Genomic DNA, 27698 nt, shown 5'->3' with positions numbered 1-27698 from the left:
GGGCAGCCTGACAGTGTGTGCATTGACTGTGCTCATACTGATATCAATTTATGCTTGGAGAATGACAGAAGATGGATGCTGCAGGAATTACAGCACCATACTGGGATTGAGAAGACAACAATCTACAGGATTTTACGTGACAAGCTACACATGCATAAAGTTGCTGCAAAGTGCATGCCTCATGCACTAAAAGTGGACACGTGGAAAAGTGAACATGTTAGAAAACTTGTGTGCATCTAGTGCTTTATGAGGAGGAGGAAGAAGACAATACACTTGTGACAAATGTCGCCGTAGATGAATTTTGGGGCAGTGCCTATAAGCAAGACCTGAAATACCAGTCCATGGAATGGTGTCATCCAGGTTCCACAAATTTTGTTGCAGTCACTCTACTGTCAAGTTTACAATCATAGCCTATAAAATTAGAAGAGTGATTTTGTGCCATTTTGTCCCACATGGTCAAACTGTAAAAGCACTGTACTTCTGTTGCACTTTCCTGCAATGACACCTACAAGCTAATCGGGAGAAACGTAAACATCTACATGATGCATTAATTCTTCAGGATACTGTGAGAACCCATATGGCAGCATGTGTGTGGACTCTGCTTGTGTGATGGGGATGGGAGTTACTGGAGCATTCACCATATTCAGGAGACTTATCACCTTGCAGTTATGACCTCATACCCAAACAGAGTCATTGCATGGAACACACTTTCGAAAATGTGACGACATCGCCACAGCAGTGACACGTGAGAGTTGACGATTCACTCACAGTGAGGCCACGTACATTGGGTGTCTTTCAAAGCACAGTGTGTGATGGATTCATTGGGAGACTACTTCAAGGGACTCTAAGATGTCACAGGTCCGTGTTCCTGCCATGCACTATTGCGCACTGTTGCAACTGTCAGTAAAACAAATTTGAAATGACAAACTTTATTTCATCTTTTTTCTAGTGATATATCTTTGTGGCGGTGGCGGTGTGTGTGTGTGTGTTTTCATCCATTCCCTAAATGTAATGTTCACATACGAACTAACTTTCCATTTGCATATTTCAGTTTTTTTTTTAAATTCATTACCATTTTCCAAATAAAAAAGTTGCTATGACTTTTGCAATGACCCTTATAAATCCATTTAGGGAAAAGATTGTGATGAGATGCTCAGGAAAAGTCACTGCTTAGACCCATTTGTCAATCCTGCTATACAGTTGTTCTGAAATGTCATAAAACACAGAGCTTGTACAGGAGTGCAGTCAGTTGTGGAAAAAAGAGAAAAGAAAAAAGGAGATAATTCTGAGCCTTTGCAGTAACCAGAGCACCAGAATTTACAAACACGAGTTAGGATCATTATTTGTCTCGCATGAGGACCACCAAATTGTGCTTTAAAAAATGTCTTAATTTTCTTGTGTGATTTCAGACACCTAATTCCATAGCGGATTTAGTGCATCACTGATTCTGCTTGATGATGAGTAGAAGTTGTTCTGTCACTGTTCAGAGGTAGTGTATAGGTTTGGCACTTAAAGAGAAATGAATAAAGTGTCACTGACCCATATACTATGCACATGCAGTTAGCCAGGATTGACGGAATAATTCTTAAACTGGAGCAGGTATGAACTCTGCTCATCAATGCATGACTATGGCACTTCAAAATGTTAAGAGCCTTTAGGGATCTCGCTTTGAGGCTCTTTCAGTGTAATTATCATGACAGCTTAGATTCAAAAAGGAGGTACAGAAAGTTCACCTTGAATATCACAAAAGACAAGTACATTAGCTGAAGAGACAGAGAGGGGTGGAGGGGTGGAGGAGAGGGGTGGAGGGAGATCAATAGATGAAGTGGTTATTGCCAATATTTTCCCCATATGATGATGGCCTATGAATCCAAAAGCTGGTTCATGGTCAAATAATTAATAATGAGAACAGAAAAAAATTAAGGACTTTCATTCAAGGGAAATATTTTGCCATAATCCTTTAACCTGCACATTTTAATATTTTTGCAGCAACAACCTTAATTCCTTTTATTTTTGGTAACCACTGTGGTCTACTCCAATTTCTGGTGTTCATATTACAGCTTCAATCTGCTAAAATCTGACTCGGCCCAACACAATGACCACTGCAATGTATCACCCAACAAATTCAAACCATGGATGTAGTGGAACACTAACAAATCTTATAAATATTATGACTAAATAAAATCCTGATTTTAGATACACAGCCCACATGTATTAGTAATAGATTATAATTTTGCACTACAATGAGTTCAAAATATCTGTGTATAAAACGTTAAGAGATAAATGGCAACTGATTATTTCCAACAGGTGTAGTTTTTTTTTCCATATGTATCGGACCTTTGCCATTATGTTTATTTCAACTTGAAATGCCTTGAGTATCACTCCATCTCTCTTAACCAAATAAAACACCAAGATTTATGCCATCATTTTCTTTCAAAGGTAAAGTGAAAAACAGAAAAAAGGAAATGGCTAAACAAACAACAAACAATGGAAAGTCTAGGTCGGAATATCAACAATGTAGGAAAAAACAGATTGTTGTTTACCGTAAAGCAACTTGACATGCCTTCTTTACAGTAAATGGCTAAACATTCATTAAAAAAATTCATATACAGATTCTAACCAAACTTCTTCAAATAGCTCAATGTAAATACAAATCTGAAACGATACCATGTGTTTTCTAGAAAATAATTAACTTGGGGTAATAATCTACCAATGGTTCCACTTATACAATCATCATAATACTACGGTTTTGTGACAGCATTAGAAAGACACACTACCAGAATCCATATTTATAGTAGACAATACAAGAGTATGTGGACAATCTGAACAAAGAAATCAAAAGTTTGCCCGCGCTACAACTGATTATGTCCAGCCTGAAGTACACAATGAAATGTAATTTCAACTTACTTTTTTCTGTTGATGGTGGCTGCCTGTCCTCTGTTTTGGGACAAATGGCAGGCTCTTCCTCAAATCATCGAGGTCAAATGCTGAAAAATACGTTGAGCGCCTATCTTCGGAATTGTTTGCAATTTCTGATGTCAAAGCAATATTTGCACCACTATCCTTGTCAAGATTTTTCTCAGAGTCTTCTGATGAAACTGGTGAGGCAATGAGGTTTATATCACCATTATCTTTTTGCCCTGATGTAGGAGCACACACAACTGGCTCACTTTTAGCATCCACAAAATCATCACTGGAGTCTGAAGACACATCAATCACATCACAAGAGGCGTTATTACTGGATTCAACCTCAAATGAATCCTTCAAATTACTTGATACTGCCAATTCAGAGTCCTCACTATCTGAAATATTATTCACAAGATCAGTTTCGTTGCAAGAGGCATTATTATTTGAAACACTAAGTGAATCTTCCAAATGATTTTGTACTTTCCTTTCACATGTCTCATTATCTGATACACAATTCTCACTGGTGGAACTTTTTGTTGAATTAAATATGTCATTATCATCAGAAGCATCAAGAAAGTCAGAGTCATCTATTACGGTGGACAATGGATGCTCTGGCACACTTTCAGTCTTAGGACTTTGTGCCACCTTCCTGGGAATGCAAAAGATTCTGCTTCGGCACAGTGAATTGGTTCTGATACTTGACTCCATAGTTGGTGAAGTAGTGACAATATCATCATCACTTTCAGAGTCAGATACTTGAACAATCCTCCTGTAATTGGTAAATTTCTTCATTTTCTCCTGTAACATTCAGAGGAAAAGACTTAACATTTTTCAAAGCAAATCATACTTTCAAAATGTGCATTAATGTATCAGTGTACTAAAAGAATAATGAACTACTTGCACTTTAATTACTAAGTACATGCACTTTCAACTAGCAAGAATGTTGTAGCATTAACAGTACAGATTAGTGTTTGTTACAGTCCAGAACAGCCTTATCTAACCACAACTTTCTGCCAGTTGCACAACTGGAACTAATTGTTCTCCATCACTGGCCTAGTAATACTAGGGCCCGTGAAAGATTTGAACAATGCTGTCACATGTTGTGATGTAATATGAGGAAGACCCAAGTCCCATTTCAGCTGAGAGAAGCAGTGTAGTGAGCTTCAAAATACTCCCAACATGGTTACTGAGCTCTTTTTGTCACACAAATCAGCACATCATGAACACAAATTGCCTACCACCACTCAATAATACTACATGCTTTGTGGTAGTCACAAATGTTAACCTCGTCTCAGGACAACAAAATCAGCCCCCACGCCTCTCTTTCTTGCCACTATGTTCCTCTCCTATGGTAGAAAAACGTTCTACAAATAGTAATAATACACAAGTCACCATCAGCGAGGAAGGGGACTACGTTTCCAGTTCCTTTTAGAATTCCTCAATATTCTCCATCCTGAGAAAGGAACTAGTTGTTCCAAAAGTGAAGATAGTGTCATGCATTTTTCTGTATGTATCGGCAGAATTAAACATTTCACCTTCCAAAATTAAGTAGAGGCCAGCAGTGGTCTCTCAGTTTCAGTGTTCTCAAATGAATTTTTCTTTTGATTGAATCAGTTTCATTAAGATATAACTCACAAAGCACACTGAGTCATAGGCAATGAATACTATTTGAGAATTCAGCAGGAATAAACTACTGCATATAAGAAGACAACACAGCATATAGAAATATTTAGTTTAACTTATTTACTGCCCTTTAGCTTGCAACTAACACCCAGCTAACTCATATAAATAATATGTAATATATAAACAAATTGAGGTAACTATGTTGTTATATTCGTCCAACCTTCAAAGACAATGACTGCAATATGCCTCCTAACAAACAAACACGTGACAATTTTTCTTCTAACACTTGTAGGACATTTCCCTTTCAGAGTGGACTACATCTCTTGAAGAACTATTGCAACAAACTGACATAAGATTCGTACTGAATGCCAAACAATGGAGCACTGGTTTCTGCACTGGCAAATATTAAGACGCAAATTACAGGTAAACTGTTACATGAAATATTTGGACATACAAGCCTACTCCCAGTGAAGTTCTTAATTTAATTCATGAAGGGCCACCGACGGCATTCTACAGACTTTTATTAGATTTATGAGAACTCCTTTTTAATTCAGAAATGCAGCATACAGTTCCAGTAATCACAGTTATAAAATGTAGATCACAAACAGTATTAGAGTATCAGTTGGTTTGTGGTATTGAAGGGACCAGACTGCTATGGTCATCGGTCCCTTTTTCCAAAACTTAAAAACACCCACACATAATAAAAATGAACAATGGAAAAGATGACAGATGACACAGGACAAGACAGACTTAGACAGATACAAGACAAAAGGAATAAAAATTACACAGAGTGTGACAGTGGTTGGCCGACCATAGAGACAAAAAAGGAAAAGCCAACCACTGGGAAACACATTAAAAACTCAGTCTAAAATCGTAGGCCAAAGGCCAGACTCAACACAAAAAAAGACAAACACTTAGATTAAGCGATAAAAGCCCCCTGACCGAATAAAACGCAAAACTAAGCCTGCCTTGGCAGTGTCGTCTTTTAAAAGGGCAGGGAGCATGTCAGGCAGCGAGAACGTCAGCCTGAGCACAGCTAAAAGGGTACACTCCAACAAAATGTGGACCACCGTCAAAACAGACCTGCAACAACATAGAGGTGGGGCCTCTCGGCGCAATAAGTGGCCGTGCGTCATCCAAGTGTGCCCAATGTGCAGCCGGCAGAGGACAACAGACTCCTTGCGAGAGACCCGCAAGGAGGAGCGGCACACACCAGTAGCCTCCTTGATGGTCCGAAATTAGTTTGATGAAGGCAGGGCACGCCATTCAGTGTCCCAAAGCTTGAAAACTTTGCAGCGTAAGACAGCTCGCAAATCAGTCTCAGGGAGGCCAATGTCCAGAGTTAGTTCATTGGTGACCTGTTTGGCTAGGCGGTCAACATGTTCATTGCCCGAGATGCCGACATGACCAGGGGTCCACACAAAGACCACAGAGCGGCCGCAACGGGCAAGAGTATGGAGGGACTCCTGGACAGCCATCACCAGACAAGAGCGAGGGAAGCACTGGTCGTTAGCTCGTAAACTGCTCAGGGAGTCGCTACAGATAACGAAGGACACACCTGAGCAGGAGCGGATATACTCTAGGGCACAAAAGATGGCGAGCTCAGCAGTGAAAACGCTGCAGGCAGCCGGCAATGAATGTTGTTCGCAAAGTAGTGGTCTCCTAGAGTGAGAGCATAACTGACACGACCAGCAACCATCGAACCATCAGTGTAAACAACGCCAGAGCCCTGATACGTGGCAAGGATGGAAAGAAAGCGGCGGCAGAAGGCCTCCAGAGGGACTGAGTCCTTCGGGCCGTGCCAATTCGAGCCGAAGGCAAGGGCAGTGCACACCACGGGGGTGTACACAGAGGGTCCTGGAAAGGAGGTGGAAGAGGGGAAAACCCCAATCCCAGAGAGAAGCTCTCTGACGCGGACCGCAATCGTACAACCCGAGCGGGGTCGACGTTCTGGGAGATGGACGACCGACTGAGGGAAAAGGAGACGATAATTAGGATGCCCGGGCAAGCTACAAACATGCGTAGCATAAGCAGCCAGTAAACGTTGGCGCCGTAACCACAGTGGAGGGACACCTGCCTCCACAAGTATGCTGTCCACAGGGCTGGTCCGGAGAGCACCAGTGGCAAGTCTGATCCTGCTGTGAAGGATTGGGTCCAGCACCTGCAACACAGATGGGGATGCTGAACCATAAGCCAGGCTCCCATAATCCAGACGGGACTGGATTAACACCTGGTAAAGCCATAAGAGGGTAGATCGGTCGGCGCCCAGCTGGTGTGGCTCAAGCATCGCAGAGCATGAAGATGCCGCCAACACATCTGTTTACGCTGCCGAATATGGGGGAGCCAAGTCAACCAGGCATCAAAAACCACACCCAAAAACCGATGTGTCTCCACCACAGCAAGAAGTTCACCGGCAAGATAAAGCCGTGGCTCAGGGTGAACTGTTTGTCGCCGGCAGAAATGCATAACGCAGGTCTTGGCAGCCGAAAACTGGAAGCCATGCGCTACAGCCCAAGACTGCGCCTTGCGGATAGCGCTCTGCAGCTGACGTTCAGCAGCTGCCATGCCAATGGAGCTATAGTAGAGGCAGAAGTCGTCAGCATACAAGGAAGCTGAGACAGACGTTCCCACCACCACAGCGAGCCCGTTAACTGCAATTAAAAACAGGCAGACACTTAGGACTGATCCTTGTGGTACCCCGTTCTTCCGAACTTGGGAGGAACTACGGGAGGCCGCGACTTGCACACGGAAGGTACGATGTGACAGAAAAGTTCGTAGGAAAATCGGCAGTGGACCCCGAAGACCCCAACCATGAAGCATAGAGAGGATGTGATGGCGCCATGTCGTATCGTATGCCTTCCGCATGTCGAAAAAGGGGGCGACGAGGTGCTGACAGCGGGCAAAGGCCGTACGGATGGCTGACTCCAGGCTCACCAGATAGTCAGCGGCAGAGTGGCCTTTACGGAACCCACCCTGAGACGGAGCCAGAAGGCCCCGAGACTCGAGTACCCAACTCAACCGCAAGCTCACCATGCGTTCGAGCAACTTGCAAAGGACGTTGGTGAGGTTAATGGGGCGGTAGCTGTCCACCTCCAATGGGTTCTTGCCAGGTTTCAAAACGAGAGGCCCCATCTCTATGTCGTTGCAGATCCGTTTTGATGGTGGTCCACATTTTGTTGGAGTGTACCCTTTTAGCTGTGCTCAGGCTGACGTTCGCGCTGCCTGATAACAATGTTTTCCCGCCATTGCAACGGAAACTCACCCTAGACCCAGATACGGTTGTAAAGGTCAAGGAGGCGTCGCTGGCATTCCACTGAGAGGTGTTTCAGCATCTGACAGTGGATGCGATCTGGCCCGGGAGCTGTATCAGGGCAAGCGGCTAGGGCACTGTGGAATTCCCACTCACTGAATGGAACATTGTAGGATTCAGGATGGCGGGTGTGAAATGAAAGTCTCCGATGTTCCAACCGCTCTTTAATGGAGCAGAAGGCCAGTGGGTAATTCGCAGAAGAAGAACTGAGAGCAAAATGGTCTGCTGAGCGGTTTGCAATTACGTCGGAGTCAGTACAAACTGCTCCATTCAGTGAGACGGCAGGGATGCTGACAGGGGTCCAATAGCCATAGAGGTGTCTAATCTTCGCCCAAACCTGCGATGGAGAGATACGGAGGCCAATGGCGGAGACATACCGTTCCCAGCACTCCTGCTTGTGTTGGCGAATGATGCAGCGGGCCTGCGCACGGAGCCGTTTAAGGGCGATGAGGTTTTCTAATGAGGGATGCCGCTTGTGACACTGGAGCGCCCGCCTGCGATCTTTAATCGCCTCGGCGATCACAGGCGACCACCAAGACACAGTCCTCCGCCAAGGGGACCCAGAAGAAAGGGGAATGGCAGATTCTGCGGCAGTAATAATGCCAGTGGTGAGCGAGTGAACCACCGCATCAACGGCTTCATGAGAAATAGGCGCAATGGCGGCAGTGGAGGAGAACAAGTCCCAGTCAGCCTTATTCAGAGCCCATCTGCAAGGGCACCCAGAAGAGTGACGCTGTGGCAGTGACAGAAAGATCGGAAAGTGGTCACTACCACACAGATCGTCATGCACACTCTATTGGACAGATGGTAAGAGGCTACGGCTGCAGATCGAAAGGTCGATGGCGGAGTACGTGCCGTGCGCCACACTGAAATGTGTGAAGGCACCATCATTTAAAATGGAAAGGTCGAGCTGTGTCAATACATTCTCAACGGTTGCGCCTCGACCTGTTGCCACTGACCCACCCCACAGAGGGTTATGGGTGTTACAGTCGCCCAGTAACAGGAAAGGTGGCGGCAATTGGGCTATCAGCGCAGCCAGGACATGCTGTGGGACATCACCATCCGGTGGAAGATAATGACTGGAGATAGTAACAGCCTGTGGCGTCCATACCCGAACAGCGACCGCTTCTAAAGGTGTTTGTAGAGGGACAGACTCGTTGTGAAGGGAGTGAAGAACGTAGATGCAGACACCACCAGACACCCTTTCATAAGCTGCCCAGTTCCTATAATAACCCCAATAGCCACGGAGGGCGGGGGTTCGCATTGCCAGAAACCAAGTTTCTTGTAGAGCAATACAGAGGAAAGGGTGAAGGCTGAGAAATTGTCGGAGCTCAGCTAGATGGTGGAAGAAACTCCTGCAGTTCCACTGGAGCATGGTATTGTCCATGGCTGAGAAAGGCGTGAAGGGACTGGGGAGGCAGTTTACGCCACTGGACCACTTGCTGCCACCGATTCAGTACCCGCGCAAGTGACATCCATTGGAATTTTGCCTCCTGACAGTAATTACTAGCCAGTCATTCCTTCTCTGTGTAATTTCGTAAATTCCTCAAGTGAATTTACCTTTTGATGCAATATATTTAGCTTCACACATGTAGTCATGTTAAGATTACATTTTTGCCCCTTAGATGTGGACTTGGCATATGAAGAGGAAGACATCAGATATCTCAGGCACAGAACTGATGAGAGGCTATCACAGTCTATCATGATCTCTTGCAGAAGATGAACATATTTACCTAAACAGCCAGAATAGTGCCCATCCTCTGTACCTGTAATACGCTTCATGTGATTTACTTCACGTACTTTCATTCCTTGAACTCAAATGAGGTAGCAGAGTGAGAGAACTCATTCCAAACACCAGCAATTTTTTGGTAAAAAATCATGTTATCCAAGACATACAAAGTGTTTATTCACTAATCTAATGTGAGCCATTACATATGAGGTGCGATCAAAACGTAGCAAGAATTTTTAATTTCAGTCTTTCTACTTCCTGCTTTCAATTCTTTTTTATGTTGTTGGTACACTGCTCAGAAAATTTTTACTTTCAAAAAAGATGGATCAAAGAATATGCATTAAATTCCACTTAAAAAATGGAATAAAGGGCAGCACTGCATTCCAAATGTTGACTTTGGCTTTTGGCGAATCTACTATGAGTAAGACAAGAGTTTATGAGTGGTATAAACATTTCAGAGAGGGTCACGAAGATACAGAGGACAACAACCACCTTGGATGTGCAAGCACATCACTTACTGGAAAATCGCTGAATCACCATCGGAGAGGTTTCTGATGATGCCACAAATCCTGTGGTTCATGCCAAGCTTTGTTTTTATGTTTTGGACATGAACATGTAGCAAAGTTTATTCTAAAATTTATGAATTTCAACCAAAAATGACATCGCTTAGAAATCACTCAGTAATTGCTGAATTAAGTCAACAATGATCCAGAACATCTAAAGAAGGTCGTATCGGGTGACAAAACAAGAGTATACAGGTACTACGTCGAAACCAAGGCCCAGTAATCCCAGTGGAAACTGCTTGAAGTGCCAAGACCGAAAAAAATTCGACACCTTTGATCACACGTGAAGATTCTTCTCACAGTTTTCTTTGATTGCAAGAGGATAGCGCATCGTACTCATGATGCCCTATACCACTGTAATCCTACAATCCTACAGTCAGTAAGGAGTAGTACCTGGAAGTTATGTAGTGAAGTAATGAAAAGAAAATGACAAGAATTGTAGCAAAACCACTTGTGGAAATTGCATCATGATAATGCTTCCTCTCACAAGTCAATGCTTGTTCATGATTTTTTGGCAAAAAACAAAACCGTTGTGTTACCTCAGCCATGATATTCATTGTACATGGCCCCCTGCAACTTCTTTCTATTCCCAAAGCTGAAGAGAACCATGAAAGGATATCATCTTGCCACCCCTGACGACATAGAAACAGAATCACTGAAGGAGCTTAACATCATAATGAGAAGTGAGTTCCAGAAGTGTTTCTAAGATTGGAAAAAGTGCTGGCACAAGTGTATTACATACAAGGGTGGGGGGGGGGGGGTTACTTCGATAGGGACAAATCTGATGCTGATGACTAAATAAAGATTCTTTAATAAAAACAAAAATTCCTGTTACTTTTTGATCACACCTCATAAGAACTAGAGATTCTTAAACTTATATAACAGTTTATTACTTTCCAATTTGTGTTTTGTTGCTGACTATACAAATTGTTTTTGAAGGAACTGCTGCATGAATTCAGTAAACACAAACCATATAAATAATACATGGGCGAGGAGCAAGCCCATTACTATCATTCAAAGAAGCAATCAATTGTTGTATTAGTTGTTATTTTGTCCACAGAATAAATCATCATTACTGAGTTAGGAAGGATGAATGTAAAATCATAGTACAGTAGATCATTGATTGTCTGAACACTAGAAAACCAAACAACAGCTTAACTGAACTGTTAATCGCTCTCGCCTGCCACTCTCCCCCCACTACTGTCTTTTCCTAATATATATGTTAGTTTTTGCAAATCTCCAGAACTGAGGCCTAGAAATTGTATTCTAGCTGGTTCTAACAGTACACACATAGGGTGTATGTGTAATTCATAAAAATTTGAAACTTATGATTGAAAATGTAAGTTTGAATCAGTAACAAGTCATGAAATACAGATATATGTATAAACAATGTTTTTCAAAGGCTCTTTGTAATCCTCCATCAATAGGTTGTCATGTGAGAGAGTAAAATTCACACCCTGGAAATCAGGAAATTGAGACCATATATCAGAAGGCATTTGAAGAAAAGCTGGTAGACAACGTCACCTTCTGACAGTCGATTTCTGTGGACAGGTGTAAATTAGAAACATTACAAATATCAACAACAGATTTCATTAATGTATTTTGCAACTAGCTGGGGTACCCATCTTCACTCGCAGAGTTGACAAGAGATTGTGTATGTATTCTTCAATGTGTTGTTTCTTCTGATTTCGTCTTACATAAAGCATCTATTCCGCTTCCATTTTTGCATACATATCGACCAGGAATTGTTGGAATAAATAGTGAGTGTTGAGAATTTGATTGTATGTTTCACTGTCTCTGACCACTAAGCAGTAAGTATAGAACTCCTGGGAAATGATTTTTTGGTTTGTTTCTACGTCTGTTTCAGGTTGAATTTGTTTCACTTTAAAATGATATCCGCACTCACTGTGCAGAAATATTAATGGATACCGGAGGGAATCATATGAACGGTGTGTATCTGCAAGATGATGTAGTCCTTCTCTTCTTCGTTGTACAATTATGTCACAGCCTGCGTTTTCACTGTCCACGATAATTATGGAAATTATCGTCTACCTGAGGTGCATTAAATCGACATGTGTGTTCTCCATGCAGTCTTATGTTGGCTCGACGTATAACTTTATAGTCATCAGAATTCATTCAGTCTAGTGCCGTTTGGAATATGTGAATCAGTTGATTGTATTTTTGTAAGATCCTCTGTACATTTCAGACTCCTTTTCATTTAAATCCACTGATATTAGCGAATTGTTGATCAATTTCTGTTTCTTGATTTCTGATGAAATATGCAGGGTGATTATAATTAAACTTTCAAAACGCTGCAGAAATAACACCACTGGTCAGAATGAAGTCAAATTGCAACAGAATATTATCGGAGAAGGGGGAAGACGTATGGCACAAAAAAAATAGTGCTGTATGTGTCAGAACATGTGAATGAAAACACCTCGCATGCGCACAGCCCACTGAAGCTGGTATAAACAAGCTGGGTACATGGCTTTTTCATCTTTCGTGTCTGCAACGCTCACCATGACTATCTCAATGCAGGATCGTGTTCTGCTTGTAAAGCTGTATTGCAAGAATGATGACTGTGCACATATTGCACTGCAGAAGTTCCGGACACTGAATGGTTTGAAAAAAGACGTTGGTCCGATGACTGCTGTGGGTCTGGAGAAAATGATTCAGAAATTCAAAAAGACGGGTTCTTTTGGTGTGCAACCTGGTAGAGGGAGGAAACGAATTGCTTTGATGTCAGTGGAAGCAGTGGCCACAGCAATGCAGGAGGAGACGAGCAGTGGTGTGGAAACATGTAGTGCACAGAGAATTGCCAAAACATTGGGCATAAAATCCTACGAAACATCCTTCTTTGCTATCCATTCAAAATTACCCACGTGCAAGAGTTGCTTCCCGTTCACCTGCCGGCAAGAGAGACCTTTGCTTTAGAATTTCTTGCTCACATGGAAGTAGACAATGATTGGCAGTAGAAGATTTTGTGGACAGTTGAAGCCCACTTCCATCCGACAGGATATTTCATTATACAGAATTGTCAAATATGTCTAACAGAAAATCCACACGCAAATCAACCAGTACCACTTCATTCTGAAAGGGTCACTGTGTGGTGCAGGTTTATGGCATCATTTATCATAGGGCCATATTTTTTCGAAGTGATAGGTGCTTCCAGACCTGTTACCTGTACAGTCACTAGTAAGTGCCACGAGTGTCTTTTGCGCAGCCATGTCATTCTAGCTCTCCAACAGCTAGGATGTGTGGATGGGATCATTTTTATGCAAGGTGACACACCTCCGAACACTGCAAATCCAGTTAAGCAGCAGCTGAAGTGCCATTTCGGAAATGCTAGAATTATCAGCCGCCATTTACCTACAGCCTGGCCGTCCCGATCACCTGACCTTAATCCGTGTGACTTCTGGCTGTGGTGCTACCTGAAAGATGTTATGTTCAGTGTTCCAATTGCAAACTTAGCTGCATTGAAGGCATGCATTGTGCAACACATTCTTAATGTGACCCCGGTAACACTTCGATCAGTTGTGAAACATGCTGTTTCTCGATTTCAACTTGTTGCTGAAAACAGTGGACACCATACGGAACATGTTTTGCACCAGTCACTCAGAAATTAATAACCCGATTTAATTTTGATTGATGCTTTTTATGCAATTTTTGGCCTCAGGGCAATTGAACACCAATGTGAGTAATGCTTTTTATGCTGTTTATGGCCTCAGGACAATTAAAAACAGATTTTTCCCATCCGATGTGATATGACCTTGCTGTAGTGGATGGAGTGGATGGGCTTACGCAACTAATAGTGTCACACCTGTACACCCATGCAGTCTAGCGCCAAACATACACCTTAGGCATTGCTGTATGTTTCATTTGTCATTTGTAGTCTACCACTATTAAATTATGATGCTTACAGCACCATCTTTCACTACATTTTGTAACTATTTATTTTTCTTCCACCATATGTTTTCCCCCTTCTCCAACAATATTCCGTTGCAATTTGATGTAATTCTGCCCAGTGGTGCCATTTCTATGACGGTTTGAAAGTTTAACTTTAACTATCATCGGCCTATACTTGCAGAAATTTATCACCTTCACTGAGTAATGGTAGTAATAATCCCATGTTGTGACAGATTTGTCCTTGGATGGCAAAAACATAATCAATTTCATCTCTGTTAGTGCTGATCAAAGCACGCATTGTGGGCTTTTATGTTTTGAAGAAAGTATTTTGATTCTGGAGTTTCCCCGGTCATGTAATGCAAAAATTCCTGCAGAGGTGCTTCCAGTGGTGGTAGTCAAATTTTTCCATTCATGCAACAGAATCCTGGTGTTCCTCTATCGAATTTTTTCGCATTGCAAAATAGGAAGATGTTATTCATTTTTCTGATTACGGCATGTTAGTATTTGTTATATTGTTTCATCAGGTCATACTGCAATGCTTTACTTGTTAGGTTGTACAGTTTACTTGTCCTCGACTGTGCACCTCATAGGGTGATATTTCCATGGTAGGCCCGAGTTCGCAGACTTTTATTATAAGGTTGTGCCACAATTCTTGATTCTTCAATTCGTTGTTCTTTGGTTTCTCTGCTTCTCACAGTGCTCATTCTCATTCGTTGGGAACCTAAATGTGCTTCGCCTCTTCATCTGTTTCATTTTTTCAAAGTTCTTTTTGTTTTTGACATTTTGCTTCATAACTAGCAAGATCCCCTCCTCTTTTATGTTTCAGCATTGTCTAAAATACAGATCAAATAAACTTTTTAGTAACATAAACATTAAGTACACTTTATACAATTCTCAAACTTTATTTCTCACACTTCACTGTTTGTTTTTATTAGCTCATTGCACTACTTTTCCGTTTCCTCCCTTTGTCACTGATAAGAAATTGACTTTCGAATCCATGAAGGGTCTTGCTTTATATTCCCCTACCAATGGGTACCCCACCAGTGGCGAATTCCATAACACTCCATAAAGTCTTCAAATAGTCCACGATGTTCCAAAACATTCGTCCAAATGCTCCAGACTATTCCTGAACATTCCAGAACATCCCAGATCATTGTGGAACATTCCCGAGCATTCTGGAATATTGTGGAACACTCCAGAATGTTTTAGAATACTCTTGAATGTTGTAGAAATTTGTAGAGGATGAAACTTCCCAGCCCTTATATCTTCAAAAGCACACCACTCAAGTAAAAGTGGGAACCTTCTACACGGATAGGGGATAGAAGGCCTTGGTCATACTGGGACTTGTTTCAGAGTTTTAGCAGGACGCACATTGTACACAATTTATAATACACTCAAGCACCAAAGAAACTGATGTAGGCATGCATATTCAAATACAGAGATAAGTAAACGGACAGAATACGGTGCTGTGTTGAGCAACACCTATGTAAGCCAACAAGTGTATGGCGCAGTTGTTGGATCAGATACCACTGCTACAATGGCAGGTTATCAAGATTTAAATGAGTTAGAATGTGGTGTTGTAGTCGGTGCACGAGCAATGGGACACAGAATCCCCGAGGTAGCGATGAAGTGGGGATTTTCCTGTATGTCCGTTTCAAAAGGGTACCATGAATATCAGGAATCCGGTAAAACATCAAATCTCCAACACCGCTGCGGCTGGAAAAAGATCCTGCAAGAATGGGACCAAGGACAACTGAAGAGAACGTTCAATGTGACCCAAGTACAACCCTTTCACAAACTGCCGCAGATTTCAGTACTGGTCCATAAACAAGTGTCAATGTGTGAACCATTCAATGAAAAATCATCGATATGGGCTTTCGGAGCTGAAGGCCCATTCATTCATGAACCCTTGATAACTGCTCAACAGGAAGCTTTAAATATCACCCAGGCCCGTCAACACCGACATTGGACTGCTGATGATTGATTGGTTGGTTGGTTTAAAAGAGGGGGGGAGGAACCAAACTACGAAGTCATTGGTCCTTTTTCCCTAATAAAACAATGCCACAAGCGTGAGAATAAAACAGACAAGACATGTAACACAAAACGGAAAAAAAGGAAAAGCCACAAGAACGAAGGAAAGGCAACGAACACTAAAAGGAACAAAGGAGGACAAGAAACCAACAGAGAGACACTAGAAACGGAAGAGAGTAAAACAAGGAAGCAGATTACAGTGGCTGGCTGACCACAAGAATAAAAAGGAGAAGCCAGCCACTCTGCAACACACATTAAAACCTCCACCCTAAAAACACTAGGGTGGAGGACACATAGGGACAAGGGACTTGCGCTAAAACTCGGATTGAATGATAAAACCCACCCTCACGGATGAAACGTAAAACCAAATCAGCCGATGAGGCATTGTCTGCTAAAATCAATGACAATGAGTCCAGCTACCGAAGATGAAGTCGTGGGGCAGCCAAAGACGGACAGAGCAGAAGAATATGGGCCTCTGTCAACCGGGCGCCGCACCGACACTCAGGCGGGTGTTCACGGTGCAGGAGTTAGCCGTGGGTTGGCCAGACATGGCCAATGCGGAGCCAGCAGAGAACCACGGAGTCCATGCAAGAGGCCCTCATCGAGAACTTCCAAACATTCGTGGTCCCCTTAATGGCTCACAGTTTGTTGTACATACTGAGATTTTGCCATGCCATCTACCAAAGCTGAAAAACCTTGGGGCGTAATAACAGGGTGTATACACGGACAAGGAAAAAAAATTCCCGGATTTTTCCCGGTTAAAAATACATTTTCTCCCGGGTGAAAATACACTTGTTCTGTGTTAAGTGACAGTATACTTTCCCTCGGAACTGTAAAACATATCCTTTGAATGGATATGGTTTTATACAGCAGCATAGAATTTCACTGCACTTTAGAAAGCGAAACTCGGAGTGAAAAAACATGTTTTGGAAAGATTTGTGATGTGCAGCAACATGCACGCTGCGTATTTTCGTATCACGAAAGTATAGATTTGAATTCCAACAACAGGAAAATTTAATGGTTTAAATTAATATACACAGTGTTGCAACAACAAAAGCAAAGCTTTAGCACATAATTTTTTGTATTGAAGATTAATAAGCTACAAGAGAAACTAAACTTTCACATGTAATGTTGATTTGTTTAGCGCATGTTGCACTTTAAGATACATCACACAAATACGCCAGTAAAATTTTTAATACCGACATAAATCTCTGATCTTCTGGGCTAGAAATTCTTCTAAATGGCTCGTCATCAAAGAGTTGATTTTTATAAGAGAGCAAACATTCTGTTATATAGGAAATTCATAGTACATTTTCGCACATAGTTCATCTTCCGTAAAAGGAAATTTCCTTTAAAAACAATGCTTTTCGAATAACTGTTCACAATATTTTCCCGCGGCTTGTTAGAAATATTCATTTCAGCAGTTGCCAGACAGCGCAGCTATAGTGACGTAGGAAGCCATTAAGTACGTACGTGTAAAACATTAAAAGATCTTACTTCTTGTCATAAAAGAAACAAGGCGTGAGAGGATACTCCAAGAGCGTCGGAATTTCGTGAACCGTACTAAAATGCATAGTTTGCCTTACAGTGCACATTCATATGTCCACATTCCCAATGACTTAGGCCTCAACCTGATATGAAGCTTTTCAGTGTGGTTTTCGGGACAAAAATTTTCTTAGAGTACCAGTACTGTATTATCTCATGTTTGGTTCTTTGTTATGGCATAATGCAATAAGCGCTAGAAGATGGAGACGTGCACTTGAAACGCAGCAAACAGTTGAAACTAGCCAATAGTGTGGAATTAAACATTCCGTTTGAATGCCTTCAATGCCTCAGCAGGAAACCCTAATAAAAGCCAAATTTCTTTAGCAAACCGACAAAAATAACTATTGTTCTGCAAGGCGATTAATGCTTGACTGTCAGAAAGGTGGAAATAAAATAAAATCTGAAACTAGAAACATATTTTAGCCTTCCATAATTACGTGAATACATTTTAATTGACCGAGCGAGGTGGCGCAGTGGTTAGACACTGGACTCGCATTCGGGAGGACGACGGTTCAATCCTGCGTCCGGCCATCCTGATTTAGGTTTTCCGTGATTTCCCTAAATCGCTCCAGGCAAATGCCGGGATGGTTCCTTTCAAAGGGCACAGCCGACTTCCTTCCCCGTCCTTCCCTAATCCGATGAGACCGATGACCTCACTGTCTGGTCTCCTTCCCCGAAACAACCAACCAACCAACCAACATTTTAATTCACTTAATAGCTCCCAGCCACAGGAACCCGTCGTTTTCATTTGATGTGAGAGCAGTAAATGAAGCGCAAACAGAAAAGAACACTAAATGTAAACAAGAGTCACGTGGAGACTACCCCCCCCCCCTCCCCCTATAACTCAGACTGCTCTGCGCATCAGAACGTCCAAAAAAAAAAAAAAAAAAAAAAAAAAACTTTTCAAAAATAAGTTCATTTTGTAGCGCACAACTTCCTGAAGAGTGATACATAAAACATATATCTTCGAGGAAATCTAAGACACGTTATTTGGTCTTAAGTGTGCAGTGCAGTGTCACGCGTCTTTAAACAACATCCTTATAGCGCACGTCACTGTATTTCGCTCTGTGGAACTCAAACGTATATATTTTGTAATGGATACCATCAAACTATTTCAGGACAGTGGAAATTGAAATGTCCTGTAGTGCCTATCCTGCTCCCAGTCGGCCGGTTTGACATTCTGCACAACCCCTCGCAATTAATACTGGATAGAATTATTTGTAACCAGGAGAACAAGAACTCTTCAGAAAATCTGGACTCTTTATTGCCTATTAGCTAATAACTTGCTCTTCTGTGTAACATAAAATTAAATATAGGATACCTAAAACCAGTAAAGACAAGAGACAGGCAAGACATTACATATTTCTTCAATTCTTATGTCCTAGCGATTTTTCTCTCTAATCTTGGTACAACTTTACATCACGTTCTTTCCTTTCTGCGAAAGAACTATTACCTTATCAAAGTTCGTTAAACTTTCTGCTACATGAAAAATGTAAATGTCGTTGTCTAATACTGAAAAAGCATTTAATACAATTAGTACCCAAGACTGGTGTGGTTTCTCGATCTGATTACGTCTATTTTGTCACTGTGTTCCAGATAAAACAAAATTGGCCTTTCTAATATTGCAGCAGTTGTAACACACACCAAATAAGCGACACTGTTTTTGGCAATAATGACCTTTTTATAATACGACAATAAATTCACGAAATACCTATTTGGCCTACTACAAGCAAAAAGCTTTACGTTAGGAAATGGTTTGACATTTCATTCATGCGCTCCAGTTTCTCATGCATGCGACCGAAAAGTAGTAGAACGAAATTTTTGTATAAATTTGGAATCGTCATACTCTTCCATAATTTGTGTGATGTCCCCGTTTCTTCTCCTTCCTCGTTATAACAAACAGTCACTAATTCTGTAACTATTCCTACCACTGTCAAAACTCATTCTCCGGTTAACTTTACTAACCCTGCCACAATCACCGGTTTAGTTATCCAGCGATTATTCACTGGTTAAGCGTTATTACGAGTTGGTACAATGCGTTTCCCGAGCTACTTCCAGGATGGAACTTAGGCGGCTGCTAGCCGGGGACTGCAACTGGTCCTGTCTATTGTAACGATCTGGCCAAAAATTTTCTGTCAAAATTTCACTTTCTTGGATACACCGAGAAGATAATACGTAACCTTTCTTACCTGTTATTCCTGTTAGTTGTTTATTTCCACTCTGGTAGTCTGAATTCGTGGATTTCGCTAGTGATTACAACAACGCTGAACATTCGCAAAACTGAATCAACAACATAAACAAGCAGCAGTTGGCATTCTCCGGTTCGGTTTTATTCCACTCAGATCGTATAGCCACGTCCCGTTTTTGCAGTTGGTAGAGACATCACGTACAATACGCACGCATTCAAAAATCAACTAATTCATTCAGAAATCAATTAGAATGTGTTCAAATACCAGTAGGGGTGTGTTTCAAAATCATATGAATCATCGATAGACCACCGTGCGCTGGATGCTAGGTGCTTTGTGAAACAAGGATTTTTCCCTCGAGAATATGAATTTTCCCCCTCCCCCTGAAATTGCTACCCGGATCAGATACCCCGGTTTGCCCTCACCCCCCACTAGATACGGGCCTGCTGTGCACGCGTGAGTCTGACAGATTGGGCACGCCAGTAAAATTTTTCCGGGCACCATGTGGCTGGTTGCTGCTACTGCTACTTACACAGGCAACAGCCACATTTCTGTAGCTAGAAGTGGGAGAAGGTACTTTTAGTACCTCTGACACATTCTGCTGTTGGCAGACGCTTGTACGAGCACTTATTTTATATGGCGCATTTCCTTTGCAATTTAAGTTTTATTTTCGTTTTTTTCTCTCGTTCATGTTTTAATGCTACAGTATTATTCTGCAGTAGCGGGATACAGTAATATCCTTTGTTAGAGTATCGGTTCTTACCAGTCAGAATTACAAAAAATTAACTGAAAACTTAAACAACGAAAAATTCCCGGAATTCTAAAAAATTCCCGGGTTTTTCCCGGTTTCCTCCCGGATGAAAAAAATTCCTGGGTTATTCCCGGATCTCCCGGTTGTCCCGGGTTGTAGACACCCTGAATAACGAACGCAGGTCAGTTGCGGAGATGTCCATCTCCAGAAGTGGTTTCCGTGTAGCCTGTTTGGTCAGCCTGTCAGCAAGTTCACTTCCTGGGATTCCGACGCAACCAGGTGTCCAGATGAACACCGCTGAACAACTGGACCATTCCAAGGCATACCGGTAGATGGAATCCTGGATGGACACTACCAAAGGGTGGCGAGGGTAGCACTGGTCCATAGTTTTCAGGCTGCTCAAGGAGTCAGTACATAAAAGAAAAGACTCCCCAGGGCACAAACGGAGATACTGAAGTGCACGAGAACTGGCCACCAGCTCTACAGCATCCATCGGGTAAGGAAAGCTGTTAACATGGCAACCGTGAAAGTAGGCAAAGGCAATGTGACCATCAGCCATCGAGCCGTCGATGTAAACCACTTCAGAGCTCCGGAACACATCAAGAATCAAGAGGAAGTGGCAGTGGAGAGCCGGAGGGGTAACAGAGTCCATGGGCCATGTGAAAGATCCAGACGAAGCTGCGGGCAAGAGGTACACGATGGAAGCGTATGTGAACGGACCACAAGTAGAGGTGGTGAAGGGAAGGACTCCAGTTCAGAAAGAAGGGACCGTACGTGAACTGCAATCGTTAGCTCCGACCCAGGCCACCGATGGGGGTGATGGACTGCCAGAAGCGGGAAAAGGAGACAGTAATTCGGATGCGCAGGAGAACTACAAATGTGTACTATGCAACTGGCGAGCAGTTGTGCATATCTGATTTGCAATGGAGGGACCCCAGCCTCCACTAGTATGCTGGTCACCGGACTCGTCTTAAAAGCTCCTGTCACTAGTCGAACCCCACAGTGGTGCACAGGGTCGAGTAAATGCAATGCTGAGGGCACTGCCGAACCATAAACCATACTCCCATAGTAGTAGTAGTAGTAGTAGAGGGGTATTGTGGGCGCACGACAGCAAGGTCTTCAGCGCCATACTCCCATAATCAATTCAGGACTGGACAAGTGCTCTATAGAGCGATCTGCACCCCAATTTGTGCTGCTCAGGCTACGGAGGGCATTGAAGTGCTGACAGCACTTCTGTTTGAGCTGATGAAGATGAGGAAGCCAAGTCAATCGAACATCAAAAACTAGTCCTAAGAATCAATATGTGTCCACTACAGTGAGTGGATCATCATGACGATAATGTTCTGTGTCCGGACGAATTGTACGATGCTCACAGAAGGACACACAACTTTGTGGCTGAAAACTGGAGGCCGTGGGCTAGAGCCCATGACTGCACCTTGTAAATGGCTCCCTGTAGGCGATGCTCAGCAACACCAATATTGGAGCAGCAGTACAAAATGCAGAAGTCGTCTGCACACAAAGAAGGTCAGACGGAGGGCCCGACAGCTGCTGCTAGACCATTAATGGCCACTAAAAAAAGACACACACTCAATACAGAGCCCTGTTGGACTCCATTCTCCTGGATATGGATGGAACTATGACAGACACCAACTTAGACATGGAAAGTACTGAGCGTAAGGAAGTTTTGAATAAAAATCGGGAGCGGGCCCTGGAGACCAATGTGGCAAGGATATGACAACGCCAGGTCGTGTCGTATGCTTCACCCAAGTCAAAAAAAGACAGCAACCAGGTGTTGCCATTTGAACAAGGCTGTTCGGATAGCAGACACGAGGGACACAAGATTATCACTGGTAGAGCGACCCTGGCATAATCTGCTATGACTTGGAGCCAGAAGGCCAGGTGACTCCAAACCGCCGACATACCGTATGTTCCAGCAGCTTACAAAGAATGTTGGTGAGGCTGATGGGTCGATAGCTATCCAGATCAAGCAGGTTTTTACCGGGTTTGAGCACCGGAATGATGGTGCTCTCCCACCACTGCAATGGAAAGACACCATCGCACCAGATCTGGTTGAAGATGATGAGGAGATATCGCTTGTAGTCAGATGAGAGATGTTTAATCATCTGGCTGTGGATCTGATCAGGCCCAGGAGCTGTGTCGGGGCAATGTGCAAGGGCACTGAGGAGCTCTCACTCTGTAAATGGGGCATTATAGGATTCACTGTGGCATGTAGTGAATGTGAGGACGTTCCCTTCCGGCCGCAGTTCGAGAGTGCGAAAGGCTGGGGGGTAATTCTCTGACACAGAGGCTCGAGCAAAGTGCTTGGCAATCGCTTTTGCTTCGGTAGGTAACACGCCATTTATGGTAACACCGGGAACACCTGCTGGGGTCTGGTACCCGAAAACAGGTTTGATCTTTGCCCAGACTTGGGAAGGTGACATATGACACCCAATGGTCAAGATGTATCTCTCCCAACACTCATGCTTCCATCATTTGATAAGCTGGAGAACTGCTCCAGGGAAGGGTGCCGCTTATGCCACTGTAGAGCTCGCCAATGCTCCTTTATTGTTTGAGCTACTTCCGGCGACCACCCAGAGACTGTCTTATGCCTCGGGCACCCTAAAGAGCAAGGGATTACGTTTTCTGCCGTAAAAACGATCGTTGTAGTTACCTGCTCAACCATCACAGCGACGTTTCCGTGTGGGGGGAGATTCAACGGTGACAGCAAAGGTGAATGTTTCCCAGTCTGCCTTCTTTAAAGCCCATCTGGGCAAGCAGCTGTGGCCCTGACGCCGGGGCAGTGACAGGAAGATGGGGAAGTGGTCACGACCACACAGGTCGACATGTGCTCTCCAGTGGATAGATGGGAGAAGTCCTGGGCTCCAAATTGATAAATCAATGGCCGAGTAACTACCATGAGCCACACTGAAATGTGTGGCAGCCCCAATACTTAAGAGGCAGAGGTCGAACTGAGACAGTAAAGTTCCGACATCTCTGCCTTGGCCAGTAAGCAAAGTGCCACCCCACAAGAGGTTATGGGCATTAAAATGCTTAGGGAGTTGATCAATCAGTGCAGCTAATACATTCAGGGGTACTGCACCATCTGGAGGAAGATATACATTGCTGACAGTTATTTTCTGTGTCATCCTCATTCTGACAGCCACAACTTCAAGAGGGGTTTGAAGGGGTACAGTGTCACTACAGACTGAGTTTAGAACATAAATGCAAACTTCACCTGACACTCACTTATAGTTGCTACAGTTCCTGTAGTATCCCTTATAGCCGAGGAGGCCAAGGAACGGGATCGCTGGGAACCAGGTTTCCTGGAGGGCAATGCAGAATGCATGTTAAAGCTTAACAGTTGCCATAGCTCAGCTAGGAAGTGGAAAAAAACCGCCGCAATTCCACTTGAGGACGATGTCATCGTGAGACTGGGAAGGCATCAAACATTCAATGAGGTAGTTTACACCTCAGAGTCACCTGCTGCCACCGACTTATTGCGTGAGCAGTCTATATGCATTGTGTCAGAGGGCCTGGCAAGATGTATGTCCTCAGCGGACGCCAAAATCTCCACCCCATCCTCAGATGCAGAACTTGTTGGTAGCGGTGGTGTGGGCGCCACCGCAATTTCCTTGGTCTTAGGGGTTTTCTTTTTGGATTTCTCTCGTTTCTCCTTGGGTTTCCCTGGCTGGGAGGACTTCACTGATTCAGTCTCTGGGACTGAGGATTAGTGTGACGCTCTACGACCAGCTGCTTTTGGGCTCTTCAGCCACTGGCGGGTGTCACCTTTCCCAGTAGCAGAAACCTGGAAAGAGAGTGACCCAAGGGACCCCTTCTTAGCGAGAGAAGCCGAAGAAAGACTTACGCTTCTCCAGTTTAGAAGTGGGGATGGACATCCCTGATGGTTGGGGGGTGTTGCTTGGTGCAGGAGCAACAGGGGGGAAATGCCCCCCACCATCGAGGGGGCAGGTGTAGTCTTCCGGCTCTGAGAGGTGACTGGGGTTGGCAGAGCTGATGGTGCCAGAACTGTTGTAGCAGTGGCGTAAGACGATGTCATACATACAGGATGCAGGTGTTCAAATTTCCTCTTAGCCTCAGTGTAGGTCAGTCTGTCAAGGGTCTTGTACTCCATGATTTTCCATTCTTTCTGGAGAATTCTGCAGTCTGATGAGCAAGGTGAATGGTGCTCTCCGCAGCTGACACAGATGGGAGGCGGGGAACATTGAGTATTGGGATGTGATGGGCGTCCACAATCTCGACATGTGACACTGGAAGTACAGCGAGAAGACATATGGCCAAACTTCCAGCACTTAAAGCACTACATCGGGGAAGGGATATGGGGCTTTACATCATAGCAGTAGACCATCACCTTGATCTTCTCGAGCAATGTATCACCCTCGAAGGCCAAGATAAAGGCGCCGGTGGCAACCTGATTATCCCTCCGACCTCGATGGAGACGCCGGACAAAATGTACACCTCACCGCTCTAAATTGGCACGCAGCTCATTATCAGACTGCAAAAGAAGGTCCCTGTGAAATATGATACCCTGGACCACATTTAAGTTCTTATGGGGTGTGATGGTTACAGAAACACCCCCAGCTTGTCACAAGTGAGTAACGCCCGTGACTGGCCCTCGATGCTGTTTTGATCAAGACTGACCCAGATCTCATTTTGGGCAAGCCCTCCACCTCCCCAAACTTGTCCTCTAAAAGCTCAACAAAAAACTGAGGCTTCATCGTCATGAAAGAATCCCCACCAGCTCTCGAACACACAAGATTCCGGGGTGAATAAGATCCGTTGCCATTCTTAGCCTAACGTTCCTCCCACAGTGTGGCCTGGGGGGGGATGATTTGGGGGTCATACTTCCGTGCATTGAATTGAGCTCATGAACGCTTAGAGACTGCTGGTGTTTCACCATCAGCAAGAGATGATGGACTATGCTTCATCACGTGTCATCCGCCCTGATGCCACCCACTCCAACCAGGGGCCCGCCCCATGGGTACCAGCCAGCCGCAGCAAAGGCCACTTGGCAGGATGGCCACTGCTGGGAGTCCTGATGCCCCAGGCAGATGGGCATCTACCCCTTGGCATACAGGGGGAGTTAAGGCGCAGGCGTCAGCAGAGCAATCCCTGTGTGGTCAGAGGGTTACAACCAACAAGGTACATGGCAGTCCCACCAGGACTGGCTACCATGCTGGATATCAGGTGCAACGAAGTCCATGTTTATCGTCAACGCAGAAAGCGACACTGCATGGTGGAAAATGCACCCAGGAAGGTGTCCTCGCCCAAGAGATGGAGAATGGGCAACACGATGACGAGAAAGTGGGCTAAAGATTTCAATGCACAAAGGATGCAGTGCACCATGTAAGGCGCCCTTCCCCATTTGGCTCACTCTTATGAAAAATGTAGGTCAAACCTTACAGGGTACCATCACATAAATGCCGAAATGTATAAAAATCCTTTTAGTCACCTCTTACGACAGGCAGGAATACCTCAGGCCTATTCTTACCCTTGGATCCACAGGGGCAGGGGGGGCGGGGGGCATCAAGCTGCGTTTGGCATAAAGGCTGAATGGAACTTTTCAGCAACATCTCACGGAAAGGGCCTAGTGATGAAGTTGGTGGCACAGTCAAGAGATTGGCAAACCGAGAAAGTTTGCAACAGCCATATGACAATCAAATTCTTACACCTCAGCAATCTTTCAACTGGGCACTGGACAACATTTCTGGAGTACATTTTACATTTGTAACTCGGGACAACTTCATAGCAAAGACCTCATTTCTAAACAGTCATTTCTGCAAAGCATTAGCAAATCCAGCGACTCAAACAAGTCATGTATTCACTACTGTAGTTTCAGACATGACAAAATGCTTTGTCAAGATCTCATCATATGCTTCAAGTTCGTTATACTGGTTAACCACCAAACCCAAAAAAACCACTGTCATTGCCAGGTATATGTGGATACATAAAAACAGCGTGTAACAACAAGTGGTGGCTTGCACACATTTTTGGGAAAGGTGAAGAGGAAGACAAACTAAAAGTGACATGTTCTCGTCCATGAGGTCCATCTCTTACTTTTGCATACCCAGAATAGCCAGATGTCATTCATGCAGTGGATGTCCTACCTAAGATGGCTTTTTTAGAAACTTAAAATTTATTTAATATTTTAAACACCATCATGCTGCATACCAAATGAAACCATATCTAAAGGCCATTAAAATGACATTTCCATTCTGTATTGCATCTGGTTACAGAGAAAATTGCAAGTTACTACTCCAGGATGTAGCAATTTTTAACAAAAATTTGAAAATCTAATTCTTCATAAATTTTTAACGAAATGACAAAAAACTTTTTATACTTTTAATTTTTAACTACACTCATGCAATTATGGATAATTGCAATAGCAGATTCTGAACCTCTTCTGGGCCTGGAACAATGTTGTTCATTACAAATAAGGTTAAATTTATTTACATACTTCATTAATCTATTTTTCCATTAGTGTTTCAATAATTTTCAAATTGATGGACACTTGTCTGTAGTTTTCTACATGTTCTGCATCATCATTTTTAAGTATGAGTACCTATTAGTTTTGCTTGCTTTAGGTATGCACTTGGGAAAACAGCCAGATTGGATCTGTTCATTGATTACTTTTGGCAATAGAGCTTTTATGGTATTTACATAGTTTTTAAGGCAGACGCTGTGATTTCATTTTTAATTTGTATTTGGTGCCTTATGGTGTGCCAGCGACATCACCAAATATACTGGTCCGAGTTAAATTTTACTTACGGCAGCAGCGGTATAGTGTGCAAATGTTGGTAATGTGCAATTGCTCTGCAGGAGCACACAGAGTACGTGGATCAATGTTTTTTATTTAAATCATGGGAAAAGGTGGGTGAATTAATGTTTATTCCTAATAGAGTCGCATGTTCAATATATTAAAAAATCATTGATCCACCTGCCTTTTCCCATGATTTAATTAAAAAACACCGATCCACCTATATCCTCCAATGACATAATTAAAAAATACTGATATATTTAATCAGTGTGCTTGCACAGATCAATTGTGTTGCCAACATTAGCAAACTACATTGTGGATGTTGTAAGTAAAATTTTACCCTGGTTCCTTGTCCGAGATTCAGCAACTTTG

The 27698-nt window shown here is 43.3% G+C and overlaps 1 protein-coding gene across 3 annotated transcripts in view; it reads right to left on the bottom strand.

Annotated features, from left to right (window-relative positions):
* Nucleotides 1-27698, bottom strand: part of LOC126203628 (transcription termination factor 2) — a 307259-nt gene that overhangs the window by 273378 nt on the left and 6183 nt on the right. For all 3 annotated transcript variants that reach the window (XM_049938002.1, XM_049938001.1, XM_049938003.1), the window contains exon 2: nucleotides 2908-3705. In XM_049938002.1, the coding sequence (XP_049793959.1) occupies nucleotides 2908-3699 (792 nt within the window). In that variant the 5' untranslated portion in view covers nucleotides 3700-3705. The remainder of the gene's footprint in view (nucleotides 1-2907; nucleotides 3706-27698) is intronic.

The sequence above is a fragment of the Schistocerca nitens genome, chromosome 9, assembly GCF_023898315.1.
Source record: "Schistocerca nitens isolate TAMUIC-IGC-003100 chromosome 9, iqSchNite1.1, whole genome shotgun sequence".
Classification (NCBI taxonomy): Eukaryota; Metazoa; Arthropoda; class Insecta; order Orthoptera; family Acrididae; genus Schistocerca; species Schistocerca nitens.
The sequence above is the reverse complement of the archived record's forward strand: the minus strand, read 5'-3'. Positions and strand labels throughout refer to the sequence as shown.